The 24,530-nt window shown below is 37.9% G+C and overlaps 1 protein-coding gene across 1 annotated transcript in view; it reads right to left on the reverse strand.

Moving 5' to 3' along the window:
- SNTG1 (syntrophin gamma 1) overlaps positions 6,424-24,530 on the reverse strand; it is a 252,627-nt gene continuing 234,520 nt past the window's right edge. The window contains exon 18 of the mRNA XM_018058524.1: positions 6,424-7,623. Coding sequence (XP_017914013.1) covers positions 7,465-7,623 — 159 coding nt within the window. The 3' untranslated portion in view covers positions 6,424-7,464. The remainder of the gene's footprint in view (positions 7,624-24,530) is intronic.

The following is a 24,530-nucleotide window of genomic DNA, read 5'->3' on the forward strand; positions in this document are numbered from 1 at the left end:
GACTTCTAAGATGTTCTATTTCCTTATAAACCTTTTAGATCTCATATATATTCTGGTAAATACTAAACACTGAAAAAAGCTTGTTAGTGGAAATTGCTTTTATCTGTTTCTCAGAGATCAGATCGGGTTGCTGAAGTTGAGTGCATACATGAGTTTGAAGTATATTTGAGTGTGTCATTCAATGAGAGCAACTTCAAAGAGTCTTCACACTTGTTTCAGGTGCTATCATAGTGTTAAATATTTCTTTCCCTTGAAAAAAGGTGTTTGTTGAGCTTGATATATTAAAAAAGTATTGCTGAGAATCCCTTCTTTGTGTTTTTTATATTTAGAATTGAATCATACTTGAATGATGTTTTGATAGCATCTATCCTCAATGAAATGAATAAGTTATTTCTTACTGCTCACATTTATCAAAATTTTATAATGCTGAAGGGTTACAAATAACAGCTTGTCATAAGCAACTTTTATAAAATTTGTGTAGGGTGGCAACTATTCATGTGAAGGAGGTTATATTAGAAAAAGTGATATGAAGGATTTTATGTCCTCATTCCCACATTTGATTCTTAATTTTTAATTAGCATAGAGTATGCATTAAATTACTATTATGCATCGAGCATTGTTCTTACACAGAGGATATGTTGATGAATAGGAAGCAGCCCCAGTATTCAAGCATTCGTCATCTCTGTGGGTATCAATAAATGGGAATGACAACTATATTCTATAATCTTCTGAGACATTTCAGACACTATTCTGGAAAGACAAAAACAGGGCACATAAAGGAAATTTGGCTGGAGTTTCAGGGTAGGAAGGTCAGAAGAGAGAGACTCTTTGCTATTCGCAAGAGCAGAATTAATTCTAAAGGAGGAGGAAGGTATGGGGGTTGGGTGGAGCATCCAGGGAAAGAAGATTAAGTTAAAGCCCTGTATAAACAGATTTGACACTGTTTGGCTTCTGCTATAGTTCTGTGTGATCCACACTGTACTTGGAAGAAGTGAGGAAGTGGGAGGATCCAGGGCATACTCTTTCCTTTGTGTCATATTAACGGATTGAAATTTCCAGTTAAGTTGCAGGAGATTTTTGTTAAGTATGGAGTAGGTGACATAGTCAGCTCTCTGTTTCTTAAGGGACTCCATGGCTGAATCACAGTGGATTTTTAGAACAGGTAGGTCAAACTGCTAGCCCCGAGACCAAACAGGAAGGAGATAAGTATTCTCCATAGGTGATGGGAGCCTGAATGTGGTGACTGATAGGAATTACAACAGATGGTCCTTGACTCGGCCCCGCCATGTATATTGGATCACTTAATTTGCAATGCCATTCGTTTTCAGTTCAATTCAGTTGTTTAGTCGTGTCTGACTCTTTGAGACCACATGGACTGCAGCATGCCAGGCTTCCCTGTCCATCACCAACTCCCAACTCATGTCCATCATGTCAGTGTTGCCATCCAACCATCTCATCCTCTGTCACCCCCTTCTCCTCTTGCCTTCAATCTTTCCCAGCATCAGAGTCTTTTCCAGTGAGGCAGCTCTTTACATCAGGTGGCCAAAGTATTGGAGTTTCAGCTTTGGCATCAGTCCTTCCAATGAATATTCAGGACTGATTTCCTTTTGGATTGACTTGTTTGATCTTGCAGTCCAAGGGACTCTCAATAATCTTCTCCAACACCACAGCTCAAAAGCATTAATTCTTCATTCCCTTTAATTCTGAACAAAGCTTCACTTTTAATTAGTACTTCTATTGAAATCATTTAGCAGTAAGCTTTTTCATTAAGCCCCTTCTGTGTTCCAGGCTCAGCTCAGTGGTGAAGATACACAGCTAAGCTCTGTAGCCACAGTCATGGCCTTTGTAGAAACTAAGGCTTGAGAGCGATGGTAATTTCAGCCAGAGCAGTAAAGGTGGCCAAGTGCTGTGAATGTGTCAGAAAAATTCAGCTTAAAAAAAAATTTATTTATTTATTTATTTTTGATGGTACTGGCTCTTTATTGCTGTGCAGGTTACTCTCTGCAGCTTTGATGTGCAGACCTCTCACTATGTTGGCATATCTTGTTGTGGAGCAGTAGCCGTGGCCCCCTGGCTCTAGAGCACAGACTCAGTAGTTATGATGCTTGGGCTTAGTTGCTCCACAACATGCGGGATCTTCTTGGATCAGATATATATGTAAAGTTCATCTAAGAGGAATTGTGCTTGTTTTTGGTGGTGGGAGACTTAATATGGTATCTATTTGGAGGTTTTGTGTTCTTTTTGATTGGTTTAATTATTTACCATGAACAAGTATTAATTTTCCAGCAAATTTTTTTCAAAAAATGATAAAATGAGAGCAAATCATTAAAAAACTAAAATAACATAGATATCAGAATTGTTTCAAAACTATTTCTACAATTGTTCACTCTTTGGCACTGTAATTACCTGAAAGAAAACTGGAGTCTCTTATGACACAGAAATGAGCAGCTTCTCAGTTACGAATGACCAGAGAGTGATGTCCCATCAGACCAGTCTTCTTAGTATAGATTCAGCTCTTAATGGACCATGGTGAAGCCATAACTCTGACGGCTTCACAATGGTGAAGCCATTCACAACTCTAGTCTTGCTTTCAGTAATTCTGGTTGCTGAAACAATTGGACAAATATCATCTTTATTCCATCTCTAGGGCCTTTAGGGGCCAGATAACTAATCTTCATAAACATTAATACTTGTTACTAAAAGCTGCTCAAAAGCCAATAAACAGTACAGGTTGGTGGAAAGGAAAGTTTTCTTTATTTTGGATGATGGCAACCGGTGGGGAGTGTAGATTCCTGTCCAAAGGCCAACTCCTCCCCTCTCGCCCTTGACAATCGGGGGCAGGGGCTTCATAGATGGAGGCAGGAGGCTACATGCAGAAACAGCAGTCAGCTCTAACAGTTATCTTAAAATTGGCCATCAGTGGTCTGACCAACATCGTCTTGATTGCTTTAGATGCAGTTAATCTTCAGTTCTAGGGTCAGTTGGTTTCCATTTCCCTGAGGCCATTTCTTGAAACTGTAGCAGCGTATGTCAGTCTGGTCATCTTGTAGTTAACTTCTTCCACTTGGTGGGGGTTTCAGTATCTATAAGACAGTTCATAGGATACGGCTCAGAATATGATCTATAACCCTTGAGAAGGAACTAAATAAAGGTCCTTGACTGTGCTGAATGACTACATTATTATTATTTGATCTCCTTTGACCGTTTTCCTTTGTTTCTGCATGTTCTCACTTCTCTGATTAAACTTATTCTTTGCCTAAAGTTTTTCCACAGATGAAAGGCAGGCAAAAGACATGGAGGGAAGGACCATAGGGTTCTGCTCCATTTCATACTGGTGGGCCAGAAATTGTGTCCTTAGGGTTATGCACCCAAGGTAAGCAGCTCATCACTGCCCCTGTTCATGGTAGCTAAGTCTTCTAAGGACATGCTCTAAACATCTGTGAACTCTACAAATCAAACCCAGGAAGTGAAAACACAGATGTAGTAAAAAGTATCTGTTTTTATTTTCCTGTATGCGTCATTAAAAAAGGTACAGTTTTATTAGTAGTACATTAATGAACTTAAAGAACAAAGTGACAATTTGTTGTCACAGATATTAATTTACATTTTACAAACATCCACCAAAACAATTAAAAATGAAATAAATATATTTACATTTCATACTTCTGGTATTCTCATTGCATTTTAATATGTATAAAATATATAACATTTATAGTATTCTATTCATCTTTAAAAGCAACTTCAAATGTGCAAAGAAGTGAATTATAATTTTAAAGTATTAGGCAATAAAAGTAAATCATAAGCAAGAGTTTTAGAGGAATGAATAAAGTAATTCCTTATGGAGAGTCATCAGGACAGCAGTGTTAAGCGTGTGTTAATATTATAGAACATTAACACTTACCTTAAAGAGCTACGCACAAGATCTTCCTTGTGCTTTTAAAGCTTCTCCACATTGCTGATTTCTAGCAGCAATTCTACATCTGTGTTAGGATGAATACTTTTTCACAGTAATAAATCAAGCATTTCTCAAACCCAGCATTCCATGTAAACAAAGTTTATGACAAGTTTTGTTTTTGAAAATGAGGGAAACCTCTAACTTTAATGTTCCCAAAGGAAAGTCTCTCTGCTGACATAGTAAATATGGGGTTGGCATTTATTTTCAAAGACTTGTTTCTTCTTGCTGAATGGGTTTTGTGATCAAAGGCTTTAAAACTCTAGGTTGGTGCATGCCTGAAAAATGGGCAAGAATGACACTCTTATTATTTTCCCTTAAAAATAGTTTTGGATGGTAAATGCTGGGGTACACATTACACTTACATTATCTATTAAAGTAGCTTTGAAATAAACACTTGTTGCAATATAACAAATTACAAATGTCCCTGCTTTAATATACTTCAGCTTAAATGCACTGTGATTCTTTATCAGGCAATATACATTGTTATAGTAGTTAGCAAAGAGGTCAAATGATATTTGAACTCCTTTCTCTGACCCAAGTATATATAATGTAATGTTGCCTTGAGCTTATACAATGTATACCATCATGAACTTTAGCATGTATTTATATACATACATATGTATACATATACGTATATATATATGTATATTGTGTATGTACACACACACACACATACACACATATACCAAGGCACTGGAGAGATTAACACATAATTAAGCATTCTGCTGTTAAAATGGCTCTAGTATAAACTAGGATTTAAGGAGAAAATCTCATGCATCTAAACCTAAATTACATGAGAAGTAGAGATTAATCTGAATATTTTTGTTTATTTCTAAGCTTTCTCATTCAAGTAGTCCAAGTTATAACAAATTTCAGTGTCTAATCATTGCACAGTGAAAAAATATGTTAAATGTTATTTGCTAACTGAGGAAAATCAAAGTAATATTTTTGTAATAGGTGGCTTCTCTACTAGTCATGTTAAGTAGCAATTTAGGCCTGTGGGTTTTGTTTTTCAGTAGTATCAAAAATAAACTCAACATGGTTTTATCATAAATTTTAATTTAGCCTATAATTTACAATGTAAATTTAAAGTATATTAATATATTTATTTGAAATATATTCTTCTATAGAATTTGTGATTAGCATTTTATTATATATACACGTGTGTGTGTGTGTGCGTGTGTCATACAAGGAGACATATACCCACACGTATCTCATTGTGCACCTTTTCCTTTACATACACATAAGCACAGCTTAGAAGAACTTTATGACATACAAAAAGGGTATTTAATTAAATTGCTTTTTTTTTGTATTTTTTTGAATGGAGTTTTTACAAAATCTGACATTTTTAAATGATTATGTTATACTTGTAGAAAGCTTCAAAACTTTCTCTTTCTTTAGGTTGAGTAGCCCATTTCTTATTGCCTGAGGCCCGACTGATCATAACATTATGGACACACGGACGTCACCCCAATATGGGGCAGGCTAACACACACTCGAGGTGGTGACAGAGGTCTTGTGGTGAGCTGGCTGCTCTGCTCAGATCCTGATGCAGGGGCCCATCTCTCCACACCCCGCCCCCTTGGGCTGGTGGCCTCCTGAAGTCTGTCTTTGGTGGCTTCTGATTTTAGAATGACTGTTGTATCTGATCAAAAAACAGTGAGCCATAATGCCATAGTCATATCCCCATTATGCTATGTTAGTCACTCAGTTATATCTGACTTTTTTGCAACCCTCTGGGCTATATAGCCTGCCAGGCTCCTCTGTCCATGGAATTCTCCCAGCAGGAATACTGGTTGCCATTCCTTTCTCCAGGGGATCTTCCTGATCCAGGGATGGAACATTGCAGGCAGATTCTTACCTCCTGAGCCACCATATTCCTGTTATGAAAATGTATTCAGTTAGATGGTCAAAATAAACTATGTTAGAACTGTATTTTGTCCAGTTTGCCCTAGTTCTTTTTAAAAGGACACCTAGCAAACTGAGCACTTACTCAGCTACAGTCCTGAAACTTCACTTCTTTTCAATTTAATGTGCTTAAGAGTTGGTCAGATACAGAGTGAATTAATAATTTATAATGATTATGGAAATAGCTTAATGTTCATGTGTCCTTTTTACAAATAATGTTTCCTTCTTGAGAGATTTTTTTCCTTCTTTTTAAAATTAGTCCATCTTATTATATATTTGGTCATCTTCACAAGGAAGTATGCAACAAGTGTGACTGAGTTGGGAACATGTGTACTAATATAAAAGTAATTTTTTCTTGATAGAGAGCTGGTTGTTTAAAAGAAGATCTCAGCACAGCTGTGTTGTAGGACAGACAATGTTATACAAACATCTGGGATCTGAGCTGTGTGCACTTCAGGGCTTTCAAATCTCCAACCCCTTCATACCTACATTCCTAGGACAAGATGCCTATAATAATTCATAACTTGGCATTGCATGACTGCTTTTTATGACATGATAAGGTAGAAGTTTTAACTTGTATTTTCATATCTTACCTTATTCTCTCATATGCTCTAACTAAAATGGAATGATGTTATTTACCCAACAAAAGTAATAGATTTGAGAATACTTCCTGGGGACATTTCCGATCAGGATTAACTCCAGCTCCAGGTGAGGTTAGGAATACAAGAAGGAACCGTCTCTTACACCACATGAATTGATATTTTCTCTATGAAAGGTTTTCAGGTCACTGAAAATTTATGAAATTTTAATTTAATAATAAATTCCAGGTAAAATAGAAATCTCCGTAAATGAAGGAAAGGACAAGAGGTTCATGGATGTTTCCTTCATTCCTCACTAAATTAACACATTTTGGCATCTTTGAAGGAACACTGGCTGTGAATAACACATTTGGTGTCAGTGACCCCAGGAAGAAATATTCCATTTCACATCGTGTCTGTTGTAGGTCAAATGCAACGATCTTTTTGAAATTCTCAGCAATGATTTACAACAGCATACACAAATTGGGGTGCCACTGTCAAGTCATGGGGTGAAGCTATAAGCAGAGATCCACACCAGTGAGCTGAGGTGCTCTCTTCTTGGACAAGGGTCTTCACTCTGGTCTCGGGGCCTCTGCCTCCTTCTGTCGCTCCTCACATAATAGCAGGGCACTGGTTCCTGAGCAGGCCCTTCATGCATTTGTCATACAAAATAGTCTAAAATACAGACGTGACTGTTTAATGGGTGTTTTATTTATAGGTAGCTTACAATTTTTATATTATTTACACACTCGAGTCATTCATCGGTTCATCTTCCCTTTCAGTGAAAGCAACACAGCGGTCCTGACCCAACGAGGAAGAGCAAGTCATCCCGTTCATTTAGGACAATCCCCCGAGGCCGTCGAACAGAATGCTTTGGGGATCCGTCTGATCTTCTTCTCCGCTCAGATTTCCACTTGGCTTCCCTGCTAACTTGGGGATGTGATGGCTTCTCCATTGTCTGCGGCGATGAGCAAGGTCATTCTGTTTACAAGTCAAGATGAGAGGGAGGCCGAGCTCAGATTGTCAGGTCATATACTTGGCTTTGCTCGCTACTCCGGAGCTGGAAGCCGCAGAGGCAGCAGCCTGACTGCCTAGAAACAGAGGGTCCAAACAAGCCACTTTGGCAGCGAAGAAGGAATGAATGCAGTGGAGGACAGCAAAGAGATTCGAAAACTCCAGCTCCTGAAAGGGACAGAGAGATGAGTCACACAAAATAAAAATCAATTTCCTTGAGATAAATGAAACATAACCATACTACTAGATAATAGCTAGACCTTCTCTTTAAAGTACAATAAACTTAACTAGAATCAAAGATATCTAACCTATGGAAACTGTTGGCGCTTTTGTTCCGTATGTTAATTTTAAATGAAGATTTACTTCAAAATACAGTGCTCCATGAGCTGGAAGGACTTAACATGATTATCACCCAGGAGAGTCTTTTCAACATTGATCAACGCTGCACAGAAATATACTTGGCCAGATTAAAATTTTACTCTTGATAAAGTGTAAACAAAGAGAAGCAGTAGATTTAAAAGTATTTTTATCTCTTTAGAGACAATTCAAATGAAGAATTTGGATTAGAATGATTAACAAGTACTCTTCACTATTCTCTAGAATCAGTTGCTATTTGCTGTTGGACAATGAATATGAAATACTGAAAGCAAGGGATATGAGTGTTTTCGATGCTATAAGCCAAACGGTTCACTTCTAAAATATAATGTGTGCACTCATTTTAAATTTAATTAGTTTTGATTATCATACTTGGTTGTTAAATCAATGCATCTATTCAATGTAGGCGAGATAGCTATGCGGTCCAAGTAATTCCCTTCATGACACTGGGAGTTCTTAGTTTCCATTGCTAAGTATTAAAACACCAGAGCTCTGGTTTAAGTATTTTAAATTCCTAAAATGACTCCACCTAAATTGATTTTAGTGTCTCAGCCATTATGATTTCGGGAGCCTTATTTTTAGTGACCTGCCTCATCTCACTGTGAGGCGTTCCTGGTCACACAGCAGGTTTTCTCTGGCCACAATTCAGTCCACAAAAGAGCCCCTTCATTCTCTGTGAAGCCAGCTCATTTTACACGCGGGGTTTGAATGCGTTCAGTGTCAACTTGTATAAATCCACTAGGTGTAAAAAGGTGGGACGGCTTTGGAAAACATGAGGTGTGCTTTCGGTACTCTTGCTAAAAGGGAGAATACTGTTGAATGTTGCAACTGGGTAAAAATACAAGTAACTTTTTCTCAAAAATATATTTGCTGCATCTCTGTTAAACTGGAGATTATAGCTTGGTTGTCAGAAAAATAAATAGCCTAAATATGAAGACATTTCAGAATGATTAATATTTTCATACCTTGTCAAGAATATGTCAATGATTTGATGTAGTTGGCACTTTAAAATTTTCACACCTATTGTCAGCTGTGGGGTGGGCAAGAAATTAAAGGCAATCAGAACAAAAAGCAGAGGGCAGAGATGTGCTTAAGTTTAGCCTTTGATTCCAACATCAACTCATCTTTCCTCAGATCAGTGGTCACCTTTCGCCATCACATCTACTCCTAAGGCTTTGATCTGCATTGCTATATACACAAGTAACACTCTTTTCCTCATTTCCAATGTAAATTCTAGACTTTCAGGTCCACCTATCTACTGAGCATCCAAAGATGATGTCCATCGAGCCATTTACCATCTCCTTGGAACAAAGCTCATCTGGAGCCCATGAATCTTGCTAAGCATAACTCTCCTCAAAATGTAGCCATTCACTCAATGAATATTTATTGAGGGTTTACTATTCATCTGGTCTTTTCTTTGTTGAAAAGACAGAGTAATAAGCAATGCAGGCATAAAAAATGTCCTCCTGGGAGTTACAGTCTCGAGCAGGATACAACATGGAAAAGCATAAACAAGTTAATATTTTTGGATGTAGTGATAAGTACAGTCAAGAAAATAAAGCATGGACAAGAACAGAGTGTAGGAGTGGCTGTGGGACGAGAAATCCATGTTGTCATGAAGGCAAAACCTCAAGAGATAAAAGAGTAAACCATCTGGATGTTTGTGAGAGAAACACTCGAGGCAGAAGTCAATTTCAGAGGCCCTGAGATGGAGATATTCTAGGAGAGTTTGAGGAAAAGCCAGGGGCTGTTGGCACTGGGATGGAATGAACTGAGTGAATAATGGGGGCATCCCAGGCAGCTCAGTGGTAAAGAATCCACTTGCCAATGCAGGAGACACAGGAGATGTGGGTTCGATCCCTGGATGGGGAAGATCCCGGGGAGAAGGGAATGGCAACTTGCTCCAGTATTCTTCTTGCCTGGGAAATCCCATGGACTTAGGAGCCTGGTGGGCTACAGCCCATGGGGTCACAAAAGAGTCAGATACAACTTAGTAACTAACTAAACAACAACAATAGGTCAAGAAATGAGGTCAAGGAATAACGCAGGGCATTCCAGCCCTTTATGAGATTGACACAGAAAGCCACTGGAGATTTCTGGGCACAGAGAGACAAGAATTGGTATTAAGTCTTAAAATGATAATTCGGGCTACACTGCTGATAAACTCTGTGGGAATACGATTGAAAGAAAGAAAGGAAGTTGTGAAGGTTTTCAACTAAAAAATGTGTGAGATTGAAAGTAAACTCGAGTCAAGGACGATTTCAAGATATTTGATTGAATAACTGAGGAAGGATTTGCAAATTATCTGGTGAGGGCTTAATATCCAAAAATGTAAAGAATTCATATAACTCAACAGCAAAAAACACAACACACTCTGACTAAAAAAATGGGCAGAAGATATGAATAGACATTTCTCTCAAAGAAGATGTGTAGATGGCCAGCAGGGACACAAAAGCATGATCAGCATCATCAGAAATGATCAGCATCAGTGACATCAGAGACATGCAAACCAAGCCCACAATGAGATACTGCTGCACGGCTGTTGCAACTGGTTTCACCAACTCAGGCAGCCGCAGTCTTACAAAAATTGCTGCCAACTGTTTCCAGTACATACTTCAGTGAACAAGGTCTGTGTCACGTTGAGTACTGACAAGCACTGCAAATGGGCTTTACCAGGGTATTTACCATTTTCATAATCAAATAGTTCGGGAGGGTCAAAATTCACTTTATTTTTTTCCATTTTCAAAGCTTTCATGATTTTTGCAATTTTGATTTTTTTTATATAATGAGAAGATAACACCATACATGATTATTTTGAGTTACTTTGCCTCCTTAGAAAAACTTTCAAGTATATCTTTATTCTTAAAATTTTGATTTTCAAAATGTTTTTACTTATATTAAATAAAAATGCAATTCCATTTCTTCTGTAGGTGAATGGTGACTTTGGGGAAAAAGGGAAAAAAAAAAATCATGCCCTTGACATGTTCCCTCTGACAGTTGCTTACTTTGGAGGCAGTTAATATATGTTTTACCTAAAAAATACCAGGTTAAGTTTTCTAGTTCACTAGATTAAAAGAAGTTGGGATTCTTAACATATGTGGGTAAATAAAATTCAATATCCCTATGAAGAATATAAGAGGCTTGAAAATAAATCATGCACAGGAGGAAACATTCTCAGTGAGAAATAAACATGACTCGGAACCCTTGGGGATTCCCAGGAGCTTAGGAGCTCTTTTCAAGGAAGACGAGTATCCAGTGCAGAGTTCTCCTTCATGTATTCATTTCCCTGCTCCAATCAAGCATTTTAAATAAAGTTTTAGGTAAGATCAGAGATATGTAAATCTCTCTCTCTCTCACACACACACACACACACACACACACACACACACACACACACACACACACACACTTGACTCATTCTCCACATTTACTTCCAGCCACTCCAGTTTCTTCTACACTATGATTTTGGATAAAGTCAGTTGTATGGAAATCACACACATGCACACGCGTGCACACACACACACAAACACACATACTTCATCCCCACCTCCATCCCCATTCACTCCCAGCTGCTCCAGTTTCTACTGCAGTATGAGGCACCAAACAGCTTTGATAAAGGACCTCATTACAAGCAGGAGCCGCCCCATCTTCATTTTTCTTCTCCAGAATCTAAACAGCTGGGGCTCTGGGAGTTCACAATGAAAGGAGAGTTCTAGAAAACCTCTGGTTTTGGATGCCAGAAAGAGAGAAAATGAACAACAGGCTAGCTAGGAAGCTGATCTTTCGCTTTCTACGCAGAGGAAGATTGTCGGCCCCAGTCCCTCCTGGGTTTGGCTTTGTGAATATTAAGCTTCCTAGCTCATGAGCCCTTGAAATGCCACATAGGAATCTGCTTAGACGATGAGTCATTATCTTCTGAAAGGCAGACTTTTCAGCACATCATGCATTCTTTAGTAGGGTCTCTGGCAGGTGCTGACTCAGCATACGAAGTGTTCCCTTTACCGTGTTGTATACTCAATCCTTACCTACAAACCAGGGAACATTTCATCCTGAGAGCAATCCTTTTGGGCAGACACTTTTATCCACAATTTATAATCAGAAAATGAAGATTTATAGAGAATAGCTGGTAAGTAGCATTACTGGGATTCAATCCTCAATTTCTGATTTAAGTCTTACTAAATCTTATATTATGTGGGAACTTCTCTTGGGGCCACTTGATGTCTCTGAGACCATGGAGATTGGGGGCAGGAAGGACTTTGGGGAAAATGTCTATTTAGAGATGTTTCCAAACTCTGCTCTATTCCACTAAATAAAAAAGCAATTTTCTTTTTCCTTCTCTTATTGTACAAAAAGTACTACCTTTGCCAGATGTTAAATCCAGTAATTTAGGATTAATATGCTGTATACACTAGTTTATGAAAGATTTTAACAGTGTTTCCTTATAGGGATGGTCATGAATTTCAATGAATAAAGCGACAGCAATGCCTTTAGAAGGCAGACTATTTTGAAATCTGGGGATTCCCTGACTTCTTATATTATATCAAATTATAATTTAAAAATAGATACACATAAAAATAATAATGAAATGTTAAAAATAGTAAGCATATATATATATATATTTTAACCTAGGAAATTTACTAATGGCCAACAATGAGAATATGTTGGTAACCATTGATGAATTAGTATCTATACTAACATCATAAAAACAGCACTTTAAAAAAAGTACCCAGTAAGAATAAAATGAGCTTTTAAATTAATTATCAAATTACTGTAATATTGCTCATGACTTCAATTGGGAACCACTCCTCTGTTCTACCAGGCAAGTTCTGGGAAGTTTAATGAGGCTTTGAAAAACTGATGCCAAATTTACTAAGCTTTCTGAGTAATGAAGTGAGAATTTATGAATTTCTACTTTCAGAGAAAAAAATATAACCAGTTTTGGTATTATAACATTGTCTTTGTATAGCCATAAAACAACAAAAACAAAAAATAAAGTATATTTCCCCAACTCTTGTCCTTTTTAAGTATTTCTAAGACTTTCACAATGAAAAATTTAAATACTATTTAGAACTTTTAATCTTGTTATACGCACAGCAACTCAATCATATTCCCCAAACAGCATCTCTTGTGAAATAAGAAATAAGCTCTGGCTTTAATGTATTTGCCTTGTAACCTGGGATATATTATATACTATGAGAGTATGTCTTATTTAAAGCTGTCGTCTTATCACATATAGCAAGAACTGAGTCCCTTTACTAAACTATTTCATCAGTTTTTTTTTTAATACAGCTTTTTGATGATATCTTAGACATATAAAACTATGTGTTTAAGGTGCATGAGTTGATGTTCTGATAAATGTATGCACTGTAAAAAGCATACCACAATCAAACTAATTCATATACCACAACCTCTATAACAACTAGAGTGTATGCTAGGCGTGGTTTACTGACTACCTATCCTTGCTGCAAATGTCAGATATTTCATATCATTGCCTACCATCACCGCATTACTCATTAGGTCTCTATTAATCTTGTATAACTTGAGCAAACTCTGAGAGAGAGTGGAGGATAAGGAAGCCTGGAGTCCTGCAGTCCATGGGATTGCAAAGAGTTGGACATGACTTAGCAACTGAACAATCACCACAAATCTTGCATAAGGGAAATCGATATATTTTCAAGATATAGATTTCAATTAATTTGGAAAAATATCCAGAAGTGGGATTGCTGGATAATGTGCCACCCCTATTTACCTCTTTAGAGGAATCCTCATACTGATTTCTATAAGAGTGGTACCAATTTACAGTCCCACCGGAGATTCACAAGGGTTTCTTTCCTTCTTATCTTTGCCTACAGTATTATCTTTGTCATTTTGTTGATAGTTGCCCAAGTTGGTGTAAGGTGATATCTCACTGTGTTTTTGAATTGTGTTACCCTGAGATTTAGAAATATTGAGCAAATTCTTATGTATTTGATAGCTATTTACATTTCTTTTTTAGAGAAGTATCTATTAGACCCTAGCTCATTTTAACTGTATTATTTGTATTTTGGTATTGAGTAGTATGAGTTCCTTATATATTTTGCAAATTAACTCATTATTGGATGCATGGTTTGCAAATAAAATTTTTTCACATTACTTGGAATGGTTTTTAAAAATTTTCTTTGCTATGCAAATCATTTTAATTTAATATACTACCACTTGTCTGTTTTGGTTTTCGTTGCCTATGCTTTTATATCATATATCATATTTTGAATCATATCCAAAATATTATTGTCAAGATCAGTGTCAAGAAGTTTTTTCCCTATGTTTTCTCCCAGGAGTTTTATAGTATCAGGTATTATGGTGAAGTCTTTAGTTTATTCCTTCTTATTTCTGTGTTATCCATTGTATATTTCTAAATTTGTTTATATAGCTCTTTTTTCTTTATCTAACAGTTTTTGAGTTTGTTTTTCTTTTAAAAAATACAACTTTGAGATTTAATAAAAGTGGGGTATTGAAGTCTCTTTTTGCTGTTGTTCACTTGGTAAGTGGACATCACCAGATGGTCAATACTGAAATCAGATTGATTATATTCTTTGCAGCCAAAGATGGAAATGCTCTATACAGTCAGCAAAAACAAGATCAGGAGCTGACTACGGCTCAGATCATGAACTCCTTATTGCCAAATTCAGACTTAAATTCAAGAAAGTAGAGAAAACCACTAAACCATTCAGGTATGACCTAAATCAAATCCCTTACAGTCATACAGTAGAAGTGACAAGTAGATTCAAGGGACTAGATCTGATAGACAGAGTGCCTGAAGAACTATGGACAGAGGTTTGTGACATTGTGCAGGAGGCAGGGATCAAGACCATTCCCAAGAAAAAGAAATGCAAAAAGGCAAAATGGTCGTTTGAGGAGGGCTTACAAATAGCTGAGAAAAGAAGAGAAGCTAAAGGCAAAGGAGAAAAGGAAAGATATACCCATCTGAATGCAGAGTTCCAAAGAATAGAAAGGAGGGATAAGAAAGCCTTCCTCAGTGATCAATGAAAAGAAACAGGAAAACAATAGAATGGGAAAGACTAGAGATCTCTTTAAGGAATTAGAGATACCAACGGAACATTTCATGCAAAGATGGGGACAATAAAGGACAGGAATGGTATGGACCTAACAGAAGCAGAAGATACTAAGAAGAGGCAACAAGAATACACAAAAGAACTATACAAAAGAGACATTCATAAGCCAGATAACCATGCTGGTGTGACCATTCACCTAGAGCCAGACATCCTGGAATGAGAAGTCAAGTGGGCCTTAGGAAGCATCACTGTGAACAAAGCTAGTGGAGGTGATGGAATTCCAGTTGAGCTATTTCAAATCCTAAAAGATGATGCTGTGAAAATGTTGCACTCAATATGCCGGCAAATTTGGAAAACTCATTAGTGGCCACGGGAGTAGAAAAGGTCAGTTTTCTTTTCAATCCTAAAGAAAGGCAATGCCAAATAATGGTCCAATAACTGCACAATTGCACTCATCTCATAAGCTAGCAAAGTAATGCTCAAAATTCTCCAAGTCAGGCTTCAACAGTATGTGAACCAAGAACTTCCAGATATTCAAGCTGGATTTGGAAAAGGCAGAGGAACCAGAGATCAAATGGTTAACATCTAATGAATCATAGAAAAAGCAAGAGAATTCCAGAAAAACTTCTACTTTATTGGTTATGCCAAAGCATTTGACTGTGTAGATCACAACAAACTGAAAAATTCTGAAAGAGATGGGAATACCAGACCACCTTAACTGCCTCCTGAGAAATCTGTATGCAGGTCAGGAAGCAATAGTTAGAACCCAGACATGGAACAAAGGACTGGTTCCAAATTGGGAAAGGAGTACATCAAGGCTGTATATTGTCACCCTGCTTATTTGACTAATATGCAGAGTACATCATGAGAAACGCTGGGCTGGAAGAAGCACAAGCTGGAATCAAGATTGCCGGGAGAAATATCAATAACCTAAGATATGCAGATGACACCATCCTTATGGCAGAAAGTGAAGAAAAATAAAGAGCCTCTTGATAAAGGTGAAAAAGGAGAGTGAAAAAGCTGGCTTAAAACTCAATATTCAAAAAACAAAGGTCATGGCATCCATCCCCATTACTTCATGACAAATAGTTGGGGAAATAATGGAACCAATGAGCAACTTAATTTTCTTGGACTCCAAAATCACTGCAGATGGTGACTGCAGCTATGAAATTAAAAGATGCTTGCTCTTGGAAGAAAAGCTATGACCAACCTAGACAGCATATTAAAAAGCAAAGACATTACTTTGCAGACAAAGGTCCATCTAATCAAAGTTATAGTTTTTCCAGTAGTCATGTATGGATGTGACAGTTGGACTATAAAGAAAGCTGAATGCTGAAGAGCTGATGCTTTTTAACTGTGATGTTGGGGAAGACTCTGGAGAGTGACTTGGACTGCAAGGAGATCCAACCAGTCAATCCTAAAGGAAATCAGTCCTGAACGTTCACTGATAGGACTGATGCTGAAGCTGAAACTCCAATACTTTGGCCACCTGATGTGAAGAATTGACTGACTGGAAAAGACCCTGATGCTAGGAAAGACTGAAGGCAGGAGGAAAAGGGGACGACAGAAGATGGAATGGTTGGATGGCAACACTGACTCAATGGAAGTGAGTTTGAGCAAGCTCTGGGAGTTGGTGATGGACATGGAGGCCTGGCATGCTGCAGTCCATGGGGCCACAGAGTCAGACGTGACTGAGTGACTGAAGTGAACTGACTGAGTTGGTAAGTTGTGCCCCAGTCTTTTTTATCTCATAGGCTACATCATGTAGGATTCCCTTCCTGCACTATCTCCTGAAATTTGCTCAAATTCGTGTCCAATGAGTCGGTGATGCCATCTAACCATCTCATCCTCTGATGGCCCTTCTTTTGTCCTCAGTCTTTCCCAGCATCAGTGTCTTTCCCAATGAGTCAGCTCTTTGTATCAGGTGGCCAAAGTATTGGAGCTTCAGCATCAGTCCTTCCAATGAATATTCAGGGTTGACTTCCTTTAGGATTGGCTGGTTTGATCTTCTTGCAGTCCAAGGGACTCTCAAGAATCTTCAGTACCATAATTGAAAAGTATCAGTTCTTCAGCATTCAGCCTTCTTTATGGTCCAACTCTCACATCCATACATGACTACTGGAAAAAAACATAGCTTTAACTAGATGGACCTTTGTTGGCAAAGTGATGTCTTTGACGTCTCTTACTATGGTTGCATTTCTGTCAATTTTTCTTTTCATATATGTCAGTATTTTTATATATTAGGTGCTCTGATGTTAAGTACATTTATACTGATAATTGTTATAACTTTTTGTTGAATTGACCCCTTTTTCATTATATAACTTTCTCTATATTTTGAACAGTATTTTAAAGTCTATTTTGTCTTATTCAAGTAGAGTATCTGACATAAGGTAAGAGAAAATGAAGTGAAATCATACAGAATATATTCTCTGACTAACTGTATCATACTAGTAATCAATTCTAGAAATATAGCAAAAAAAACTCCAGATACATAGAACATAAACATCACACTTCTTAAAAGGAAATCCATCTGTTAAAGAGGAAGACTTGAGGGAAATTAAAAATACACTGAGTTGAATAAAAATAGAAATACAATATATCAAAATTTGTGGAATACAGTACTAAGAAGGAAATTCTGGAATTAAATTTTTATATTAGAAACAAAAAAGTTTTGAGTCAACAATTTTAAAATTCCACTTGAGAAATCAGATAAAGAAAAGCAATATAAAACCAAAGCATCCAAAGAGAAGTAAATAATAAAGGTGAGAGCAGAATTCATCAAGCATCACAGAGCTCAACTGAGGAAATAAAGGAGAACTATTAGTTCTTTGAATAGTCTCTAACAAGACTGACAGATAAATAGAAAGAAGGCACCAATTATTAACATCGGGAGTGAATTGGGAATGCTATTACAGAATCTGCACACTTCAAAGTGACAATAAGGAAATACTATGAAAAAGTCTACACACGTAAATTTGACAGCTTAGATAAAATTGATGAAGACCTTGGAAAGTAAAAATTACTACAGATCATCTGATAGGAATAGATAATTCGAATAGTTACCTACTAAGTAAGTTGAACTCATAGTTTAAAAAAATCCTCAAAATGAAATCTCCTGACTGACGTGGTTCCACCAGAGAACTTTACTAAACTTTTAGGGAAGAATCAACAACAATGGTATACAATATCTTCCAGAAAATAAAAAATGAGGAGGAACATTTTCAGCTCATTTTATTCCAGCTTGTTCCAATATCAAAATTAGGCAAAGACAGTACCAAACCAACCAGCCAACCAAACAAAAAACAACAAAAAAGCCCCAACAGACCAATAACTCTCATAGATGTAAAAGCAAAAATACTTAAAATTTTGACAAATAAAATTCAGCCACATACGTAAAAATTCCACATCATTATTAACTAGGGTTTATTCCAGTTGTAAGACAGGGTCAGTATCTGAAAATCCATTAATATATTCTGTTGCATTAAGAAGCCAAACAAGAAAACTGACAATGTCATATTAATTGATATTCATTCATAATAAAACCTTCAGAAAAATATGGGGCCTAGCTTAACCTGAGAAAATAATTCCATTAGATCACTGACTCAGCTGGTAAAGAATCCTTCTGCAATACGGGAGACCTGGGTCGATCCCTGGGTTGGGAAGATCCCCTAGAGAAGGGAAAGGCTACTCATTCCAGTATTCTGGCATGGAGAATTCCATGGACTATACAGTCCATGGGGTCGCAAAGAGTCGGACACAACTGAGCAACTTTCACTTACTCACTTGGTGAAAAGATAAATGATTTTCCCTAAAATAAGGAACAAATAAAGGATGTCCACACTCATTACTGGTATTCAATATAGCATTTAAATTTGTAGGCAAGAAAAAGATAGCAATGCTACATGAATCTGAAAAAAGAAACCTTTTTCCTTATTTCCATATGTCTTAGTAATCTATATAAATAAACTGGAAGAATTTTAAAAAGCATAAATAGAAACAAAAGACCTAGAACTAATAATATATATATATGTGTGTGTGTGTGTGTATATATACAGGTTTCAGGATGCAATGCAAATATATAAATGCTAATTATATTGCTACATATTAATTAATATTTGGAAAATGAAAAATTTTAAGATGTTTATATTCTCTCAAAAAAAGAATAAATAGTTTATCTAAGTTTAACAAAATATGCATAGGTTCTATATAATGAAAACTACACAATACTGAAGAAATCAATCAAAAGTTCAAAAAAATAGCAAAACAGTCTGTTTTCATTGCTTTAAGAAAGCATAGTAAAGATGTCAATTCTCCTGAAATTGATATCTGTCATGCCCTCCCTCCTGAGGGGCCTCTGAGATTATTCATGGATATACAGAGGGTAATTCTGAAATGTCCATGGAAACACAAAGAAACGAGAAGAACTAAAGCAGTTTTGAAAGATAACCATAAACGGGACAGAACCATCCATTTCAAGGGTTGTCGTTTAGCTACTGTGTCAAAGAATGAATGATAGTAGCGAACTGACGGATGCACCAAGAAGTAGTACCACCGAGGTAGGACCAGGCGATTTTCCAACGAAGCTGCTGAAATAATTCAACAGAGGAAGAACGGTCTTTACAATAAATGGTGGTGTTGTAATCAGATAACCACAGGCAAAACAGAGAAGATCAGTCAAACCCCACAACTTATAGGAAAAAAAAAATAGACTCAAATGTATCGTATATAACTGTCAATGGCAAGCTTATAACACATTTTGAAAGTGGCATAAGAGAAAACATTTGGCCCTTGGGGGTGCTCAAGAATTTTTTACATGACACTAAAAATCATTATTTCTAAGAGAAAGAACTGATAATTTGGTTTCTAAAAATCTTTAAATTTCTCTGCAAGATACATGATACACTGTTAAGAAGATGAAACACAAATTACAAACTGTAAGAAAATATTTGCAAACATTACATCTAACAAATCCTCATATACAAAATATTGAATTGGCCAAGAAATTTGCTTGGGTTTTTTCCAAACTTCTTGGCCAATCCAGTATATAATAACTCATAAAACTCTTAAGCAAAACAAATCACAAAATACAATTTGAAAACAGGAATAAGTAGGAAGAGATGTTTCACCAGAGGGGACATAAATACTTAGAAAATAGTCACATAAGAAGTTGTTCAGCACTGCTAGTCATTGAGTTCAGTTCAGTTGCTCAGCCATGTCTGACTCTTTGCGACCTCATGGACTGCAACACACCAGCTTCCCTATCCATCATCAACTCCCAGAGCTTGTTCAAACACATGCCCATTGAGTCGGTGATGCCACCCAACAAACCCATCCTCTTCTCCTCCCACCTTCAATCTTTCCCAGCATCAGGGTCTTTTCCCATGAGTCAGTTCTTTGTACCAGGTGGCCAAAGTATTGACGTTCAACTTCAGCATCTTTCAACTTTCAGATGAATATTCAGGATTGATTTCTTTTGCAGTTGACTTATTTGATCTCCTTGAAGTCCAAGTGACTCTCAAGAGTCTTCTCCAACACCACAGTTCCAAAAGCACCAATTCTTCAGTGCCCAGCTTTATTTATAGGCCAACTCTCACATCCATACGTGACTACTGGAAAAACCATAGCTTTGACCAGATGGACCTTTGTCAGCATAGTAATGTCTCTGCTTTTTAATATGCTGTCTAGGTTTGTTATAGCTTTTCTTCCAAGGAGCAAGTGTCTTTTAATTTCATGGCTGCAAGTCATCATGTGCAGTGATTTTGGAAACCTCCCGCGCCCCCTCCCGCCCCCAAAAAATCACTGCTAGTCATTAGGGAATGAAAATTAAAACTATGATGAGAACTTCTGAAAAGAAAAGTAGTGACCATTCCAAATGCTGGGGAGGATGTAAGGAGGCTGAGTTTCTGGTACATTGTTGAAGGGAATGCAAAATGTCACAGCTACTCTGCACAGTGATTTGGCATTTTCTTTAAAACTAAATAAACATTTTCCATATGACTGAGCAACTGCCCTCCTAGGCATTTATTCCAGAAATAAACTCTCATGTCTACACGATGACTAAATAATGGACCAGGAAATATTAAATTAAATGAAATAGAGACAGTTATGACCCGCCTGTTTCCAGGCAAGCATCAGGTTAAGCCTTAGCAATGCTGGGTTGTAAGACACATTCCTTACACTTACATGATCTTGATCTAGTGGGGAAGGCACAGTGGTGAATAACAACCACATAGGGTGGACGCCAGTGTTACAACAGACATGAAGTAATAGCACATATATCATACAATATGCAGGAGAAGTTTCTGTCCCTGTCTTGGGGTTCCTGTCTCTAACCTCATTACAATTTTTAAAATAATATAAATTAATTGTCCAAGGAATTTGATAAGTGACACAAACTTGGATTATGGTTATACATGTGAATTTCTTAAATATGGACAGAACAGTTTACATATATAAGTAATCACCTTTACTAACTAGGCTTCTAATAATAACAACTGCTATTTTTTAATACTTCCTCTATGTTTATGCTACAATCTTTGAAGATGAAATCCTTCCTGAGTGATTTATTATCTTCCATATGCCAGGTACCATGGGTATTTATTCCTTAAATTTTTCCTGCAAGGCAGCAGTCATAATTTGGTGAATTGTCCAGGTCATGTAGCTGGGAAATGGTAAAGAAGAGAGTTTTACTCAAGTTTTTGTTCAGTCACTAAGTCGCGTCCAACTCTTTGTGACGCCACGGACTGCAGCACACCAGGCTTCCCTGCCCTTCACCGTCTCCCAGAGTTTGCTCAACCTCATGTCCACTGAGTCAGTGAATGCATCCAACCATCTCATCGTCTGTCGCCCCTTTCTTCTCCTGCCGTCAATCTTTCCCAGCATTGGAGTCTTTTCCAATGAGTCTACTCTCAGCATCAGGTACTTAAAGTTACTTGATCTTAATTTTCTTTTCACTGTATTGTGCTGCCTATTCCCTCATTTAGAAAAAGTGAAGAAATGCTGAATTCTCAAGTGACATCAGTTTATAAGTTTTGTGATGTGATATGTGCTGGCATTCTTCCTGCTTTCCTCCTGTGAAGGAGCTTCTGATTACTGCTCACATGTTACCGTGATAAAGGTTACAAAATAGCAACTGTACTAGTTTTAATAGTAAATATGAACTCGGTGGTACTGGCAGAGGCAATGCACACCAGAACGGCTAAATGATTCTATAGAGCTGGCCGCTGTTCTGATTGGCTGGTTTTAAAACAGTGTCCATGATTAATTTGGTATTTTCAGTATTACCCATCTAGGTCTTTTTCTTCCTCATTTTATATAAGGTGGTGACTTTGAATAAGTCTGGCAATTCACCTATGGTCACACTGTTTCATTGGCCTTGAAACCTCTCTTTTCACTACTCAAAAATTATCTAAATTTAAGGAGGAGTACCTGGTGGCTCAGATGGCAAAGAATGTGCCTGCAATGCAAGACACCTGGGTTTGATCACTGGGTTGGGAAGAACCCCTGGAGGAGGGCATGGCAACCCACTCCAGTGTTCTTGCCTGGGGAATCCTACGGACAGAGGAGTCTTGTAGGTTATAGTCTATGGGGTCACAAAGAGTCGGACATGACTTAGCCACTAACACTACTAAGTTCAAGGGAAAACATTCAATAAGTAGCTTCTGAAACGATTTCTTACTAAATGAATTAATGAAGTATTATGTAAAACATGCTAACCATAAAAAGTAGCATTTTGAAGCTGCTGCTGCTGCTGCTACTAAGTCGCTTCAGTCGTGTCCGACTCTGTGTGACCCCATAGACGGCAGCCCACCAGGCTCCCCCATCCCTGGGATTCTCCCGGCAAGAACACTGGAGTGGGTTGCCATTCCCTTCTCCAATGCATGAAAGTGAAAAGCGGACGTGAAGTCGTTCAGTCGTGTCCGACTCTCAGTGACCCCATGGATTGCAGCCCACCAGGCTCCTCCGCCCATGGGATTCTCCAGGCAAGAGTACTGGAGTGGGGTGCCATCGCCTTCTCCTTTCCAAAGCTGGCAGACAACTAATAAATAGAATAGTTAAGGAAGCAGCAAGTATATGAGCTACATTAACGAAGTCTAAATACAATAGTTACTAGTCATTTCATGGCATTTATCTTTTTTGCTCCATGTTGCAGACTAAGGATTTGTTAGCACATTAAAAATATCAGATGAGAAGGAGTTTATCAAATCAAACATATTAACTAGTGGTTGACACTCCACGTTTGCCCAAAGAACACGGAACTGACAACACTGACACCGCTCACCATGTTAAGATTCCTGAGTGTCAAAGTGGGAAATCCGCCAAAACTTAAGATACATCCTTTTGGAGAGTAGAGATTCATTCTTATAGTGACACCAAGACGCAATTGGAAGAGCAGTGTGCGTGATGACACAGAGCAATGATCCACCCATGGCAGCTGGGGGCACGGAGTTGGGGTGCCCACAGGCAGGTCTGCATTTAGGAACCAGGCGAGGCGGGGTGAGGACACGGGAGTCAGGAGGGAGAGGGTGATGGTACCCAGGCCTCCGTCCACACTGACCGGAGACAGATGTGAAAAACAGCTGGACAGAAGCCGGCAGAGAGGAGTCGCTCCACAGCCTCCTCACAGCACCGAGGAGCAGGTGCTGAGAGGAGTCAAGGGACAAGCTCAGGGCAGGGGTGGGCACTCTGATAGGGTGAGAACCAAGCAGACTGAGAGAAGAGTCCAGACAAAAGCAGGAGCAGCCGTGAGAAGGAAGCTGTCTTGTTAAAAGGAGAGCGAGAGCCCCTGGTCTGCACAGAGCAGGGCTGCAGAGCCCGGATGGGAGTCAGGAAGGGTCTGTCCTTTGGAGGCTCTGAATGTCAGCCAAACCTCCCCTGGACTTAATAGGTACTGGGATGTAACTGAATTATGGTCATTTTAAGTCAGAGTTGAAAATTTATATCTGAGTTTTCATTTCCATAGAATTCATTTTTCACTTTGGTATTCATTATTTATTCTCTCTTCCCCACTGAAATAATATATTTATAACTCATTCTAACCCAATGACTGTTGGTGTGAATTTCACGGTAGGGCAAAGGAAGTCCTTCAGATTTTGAATATCTACAAATACATAATCATAAACATAAAAGTAGTGAATCTTTCTGATATATTTCAGAATACTGAAAGTCTACTTGGAGCAAAGCAAAAAATCATTCATTTATTCATTTTGTTTAACAGAATAACATACAAAAACATGAATTGATTTTAAAAATATTTTTTAGGAATTGGTATTTATATCCAAAGGTTTCCCAGGTGGCGTTAGTAGCAAAGAACCCCCTGTCAGTGCAGGAGATGTCAGAGGAGTGGGTTTGATCCCTGGGTTGGGAAGCTCCCCTGGAGGAAGGAATGGAAACCTACTCCAGTGTTCTTGCCTGGAGAATCCCACAGACAGCCTGGCCAGCTGCAGTCCATGAGATCACAAAGAGGACACGACTCAGTGAGCACAGACATACACTCATTCATATCCAAAGAGGGAATAAATAGTGATAGAATATCTTTTACAAATTATTATTTAGAATGTGAAACCACCAAGAAAATGTTTCAGTTCCCAGAATATTATTTTAGTGTGACAGAAATACAGTTCACAAAAATTAAAACTAAGAAATGAA

The sequence above is a fragment of the Capra hircus genome, chromosome 14 (genome assembly GCF_001704415.2).
Source record: "Capra hircus breed San Clemente chromosome 14, ASM170441v1, whole genome shotgun sequence".
NCBI classification, from domain to species: domain Eukaryota; kingdom Metazoa; phylum Chordata; class Mammalia; order Artiodactyla; family Bovidae; genus Capra; species Capra hircus.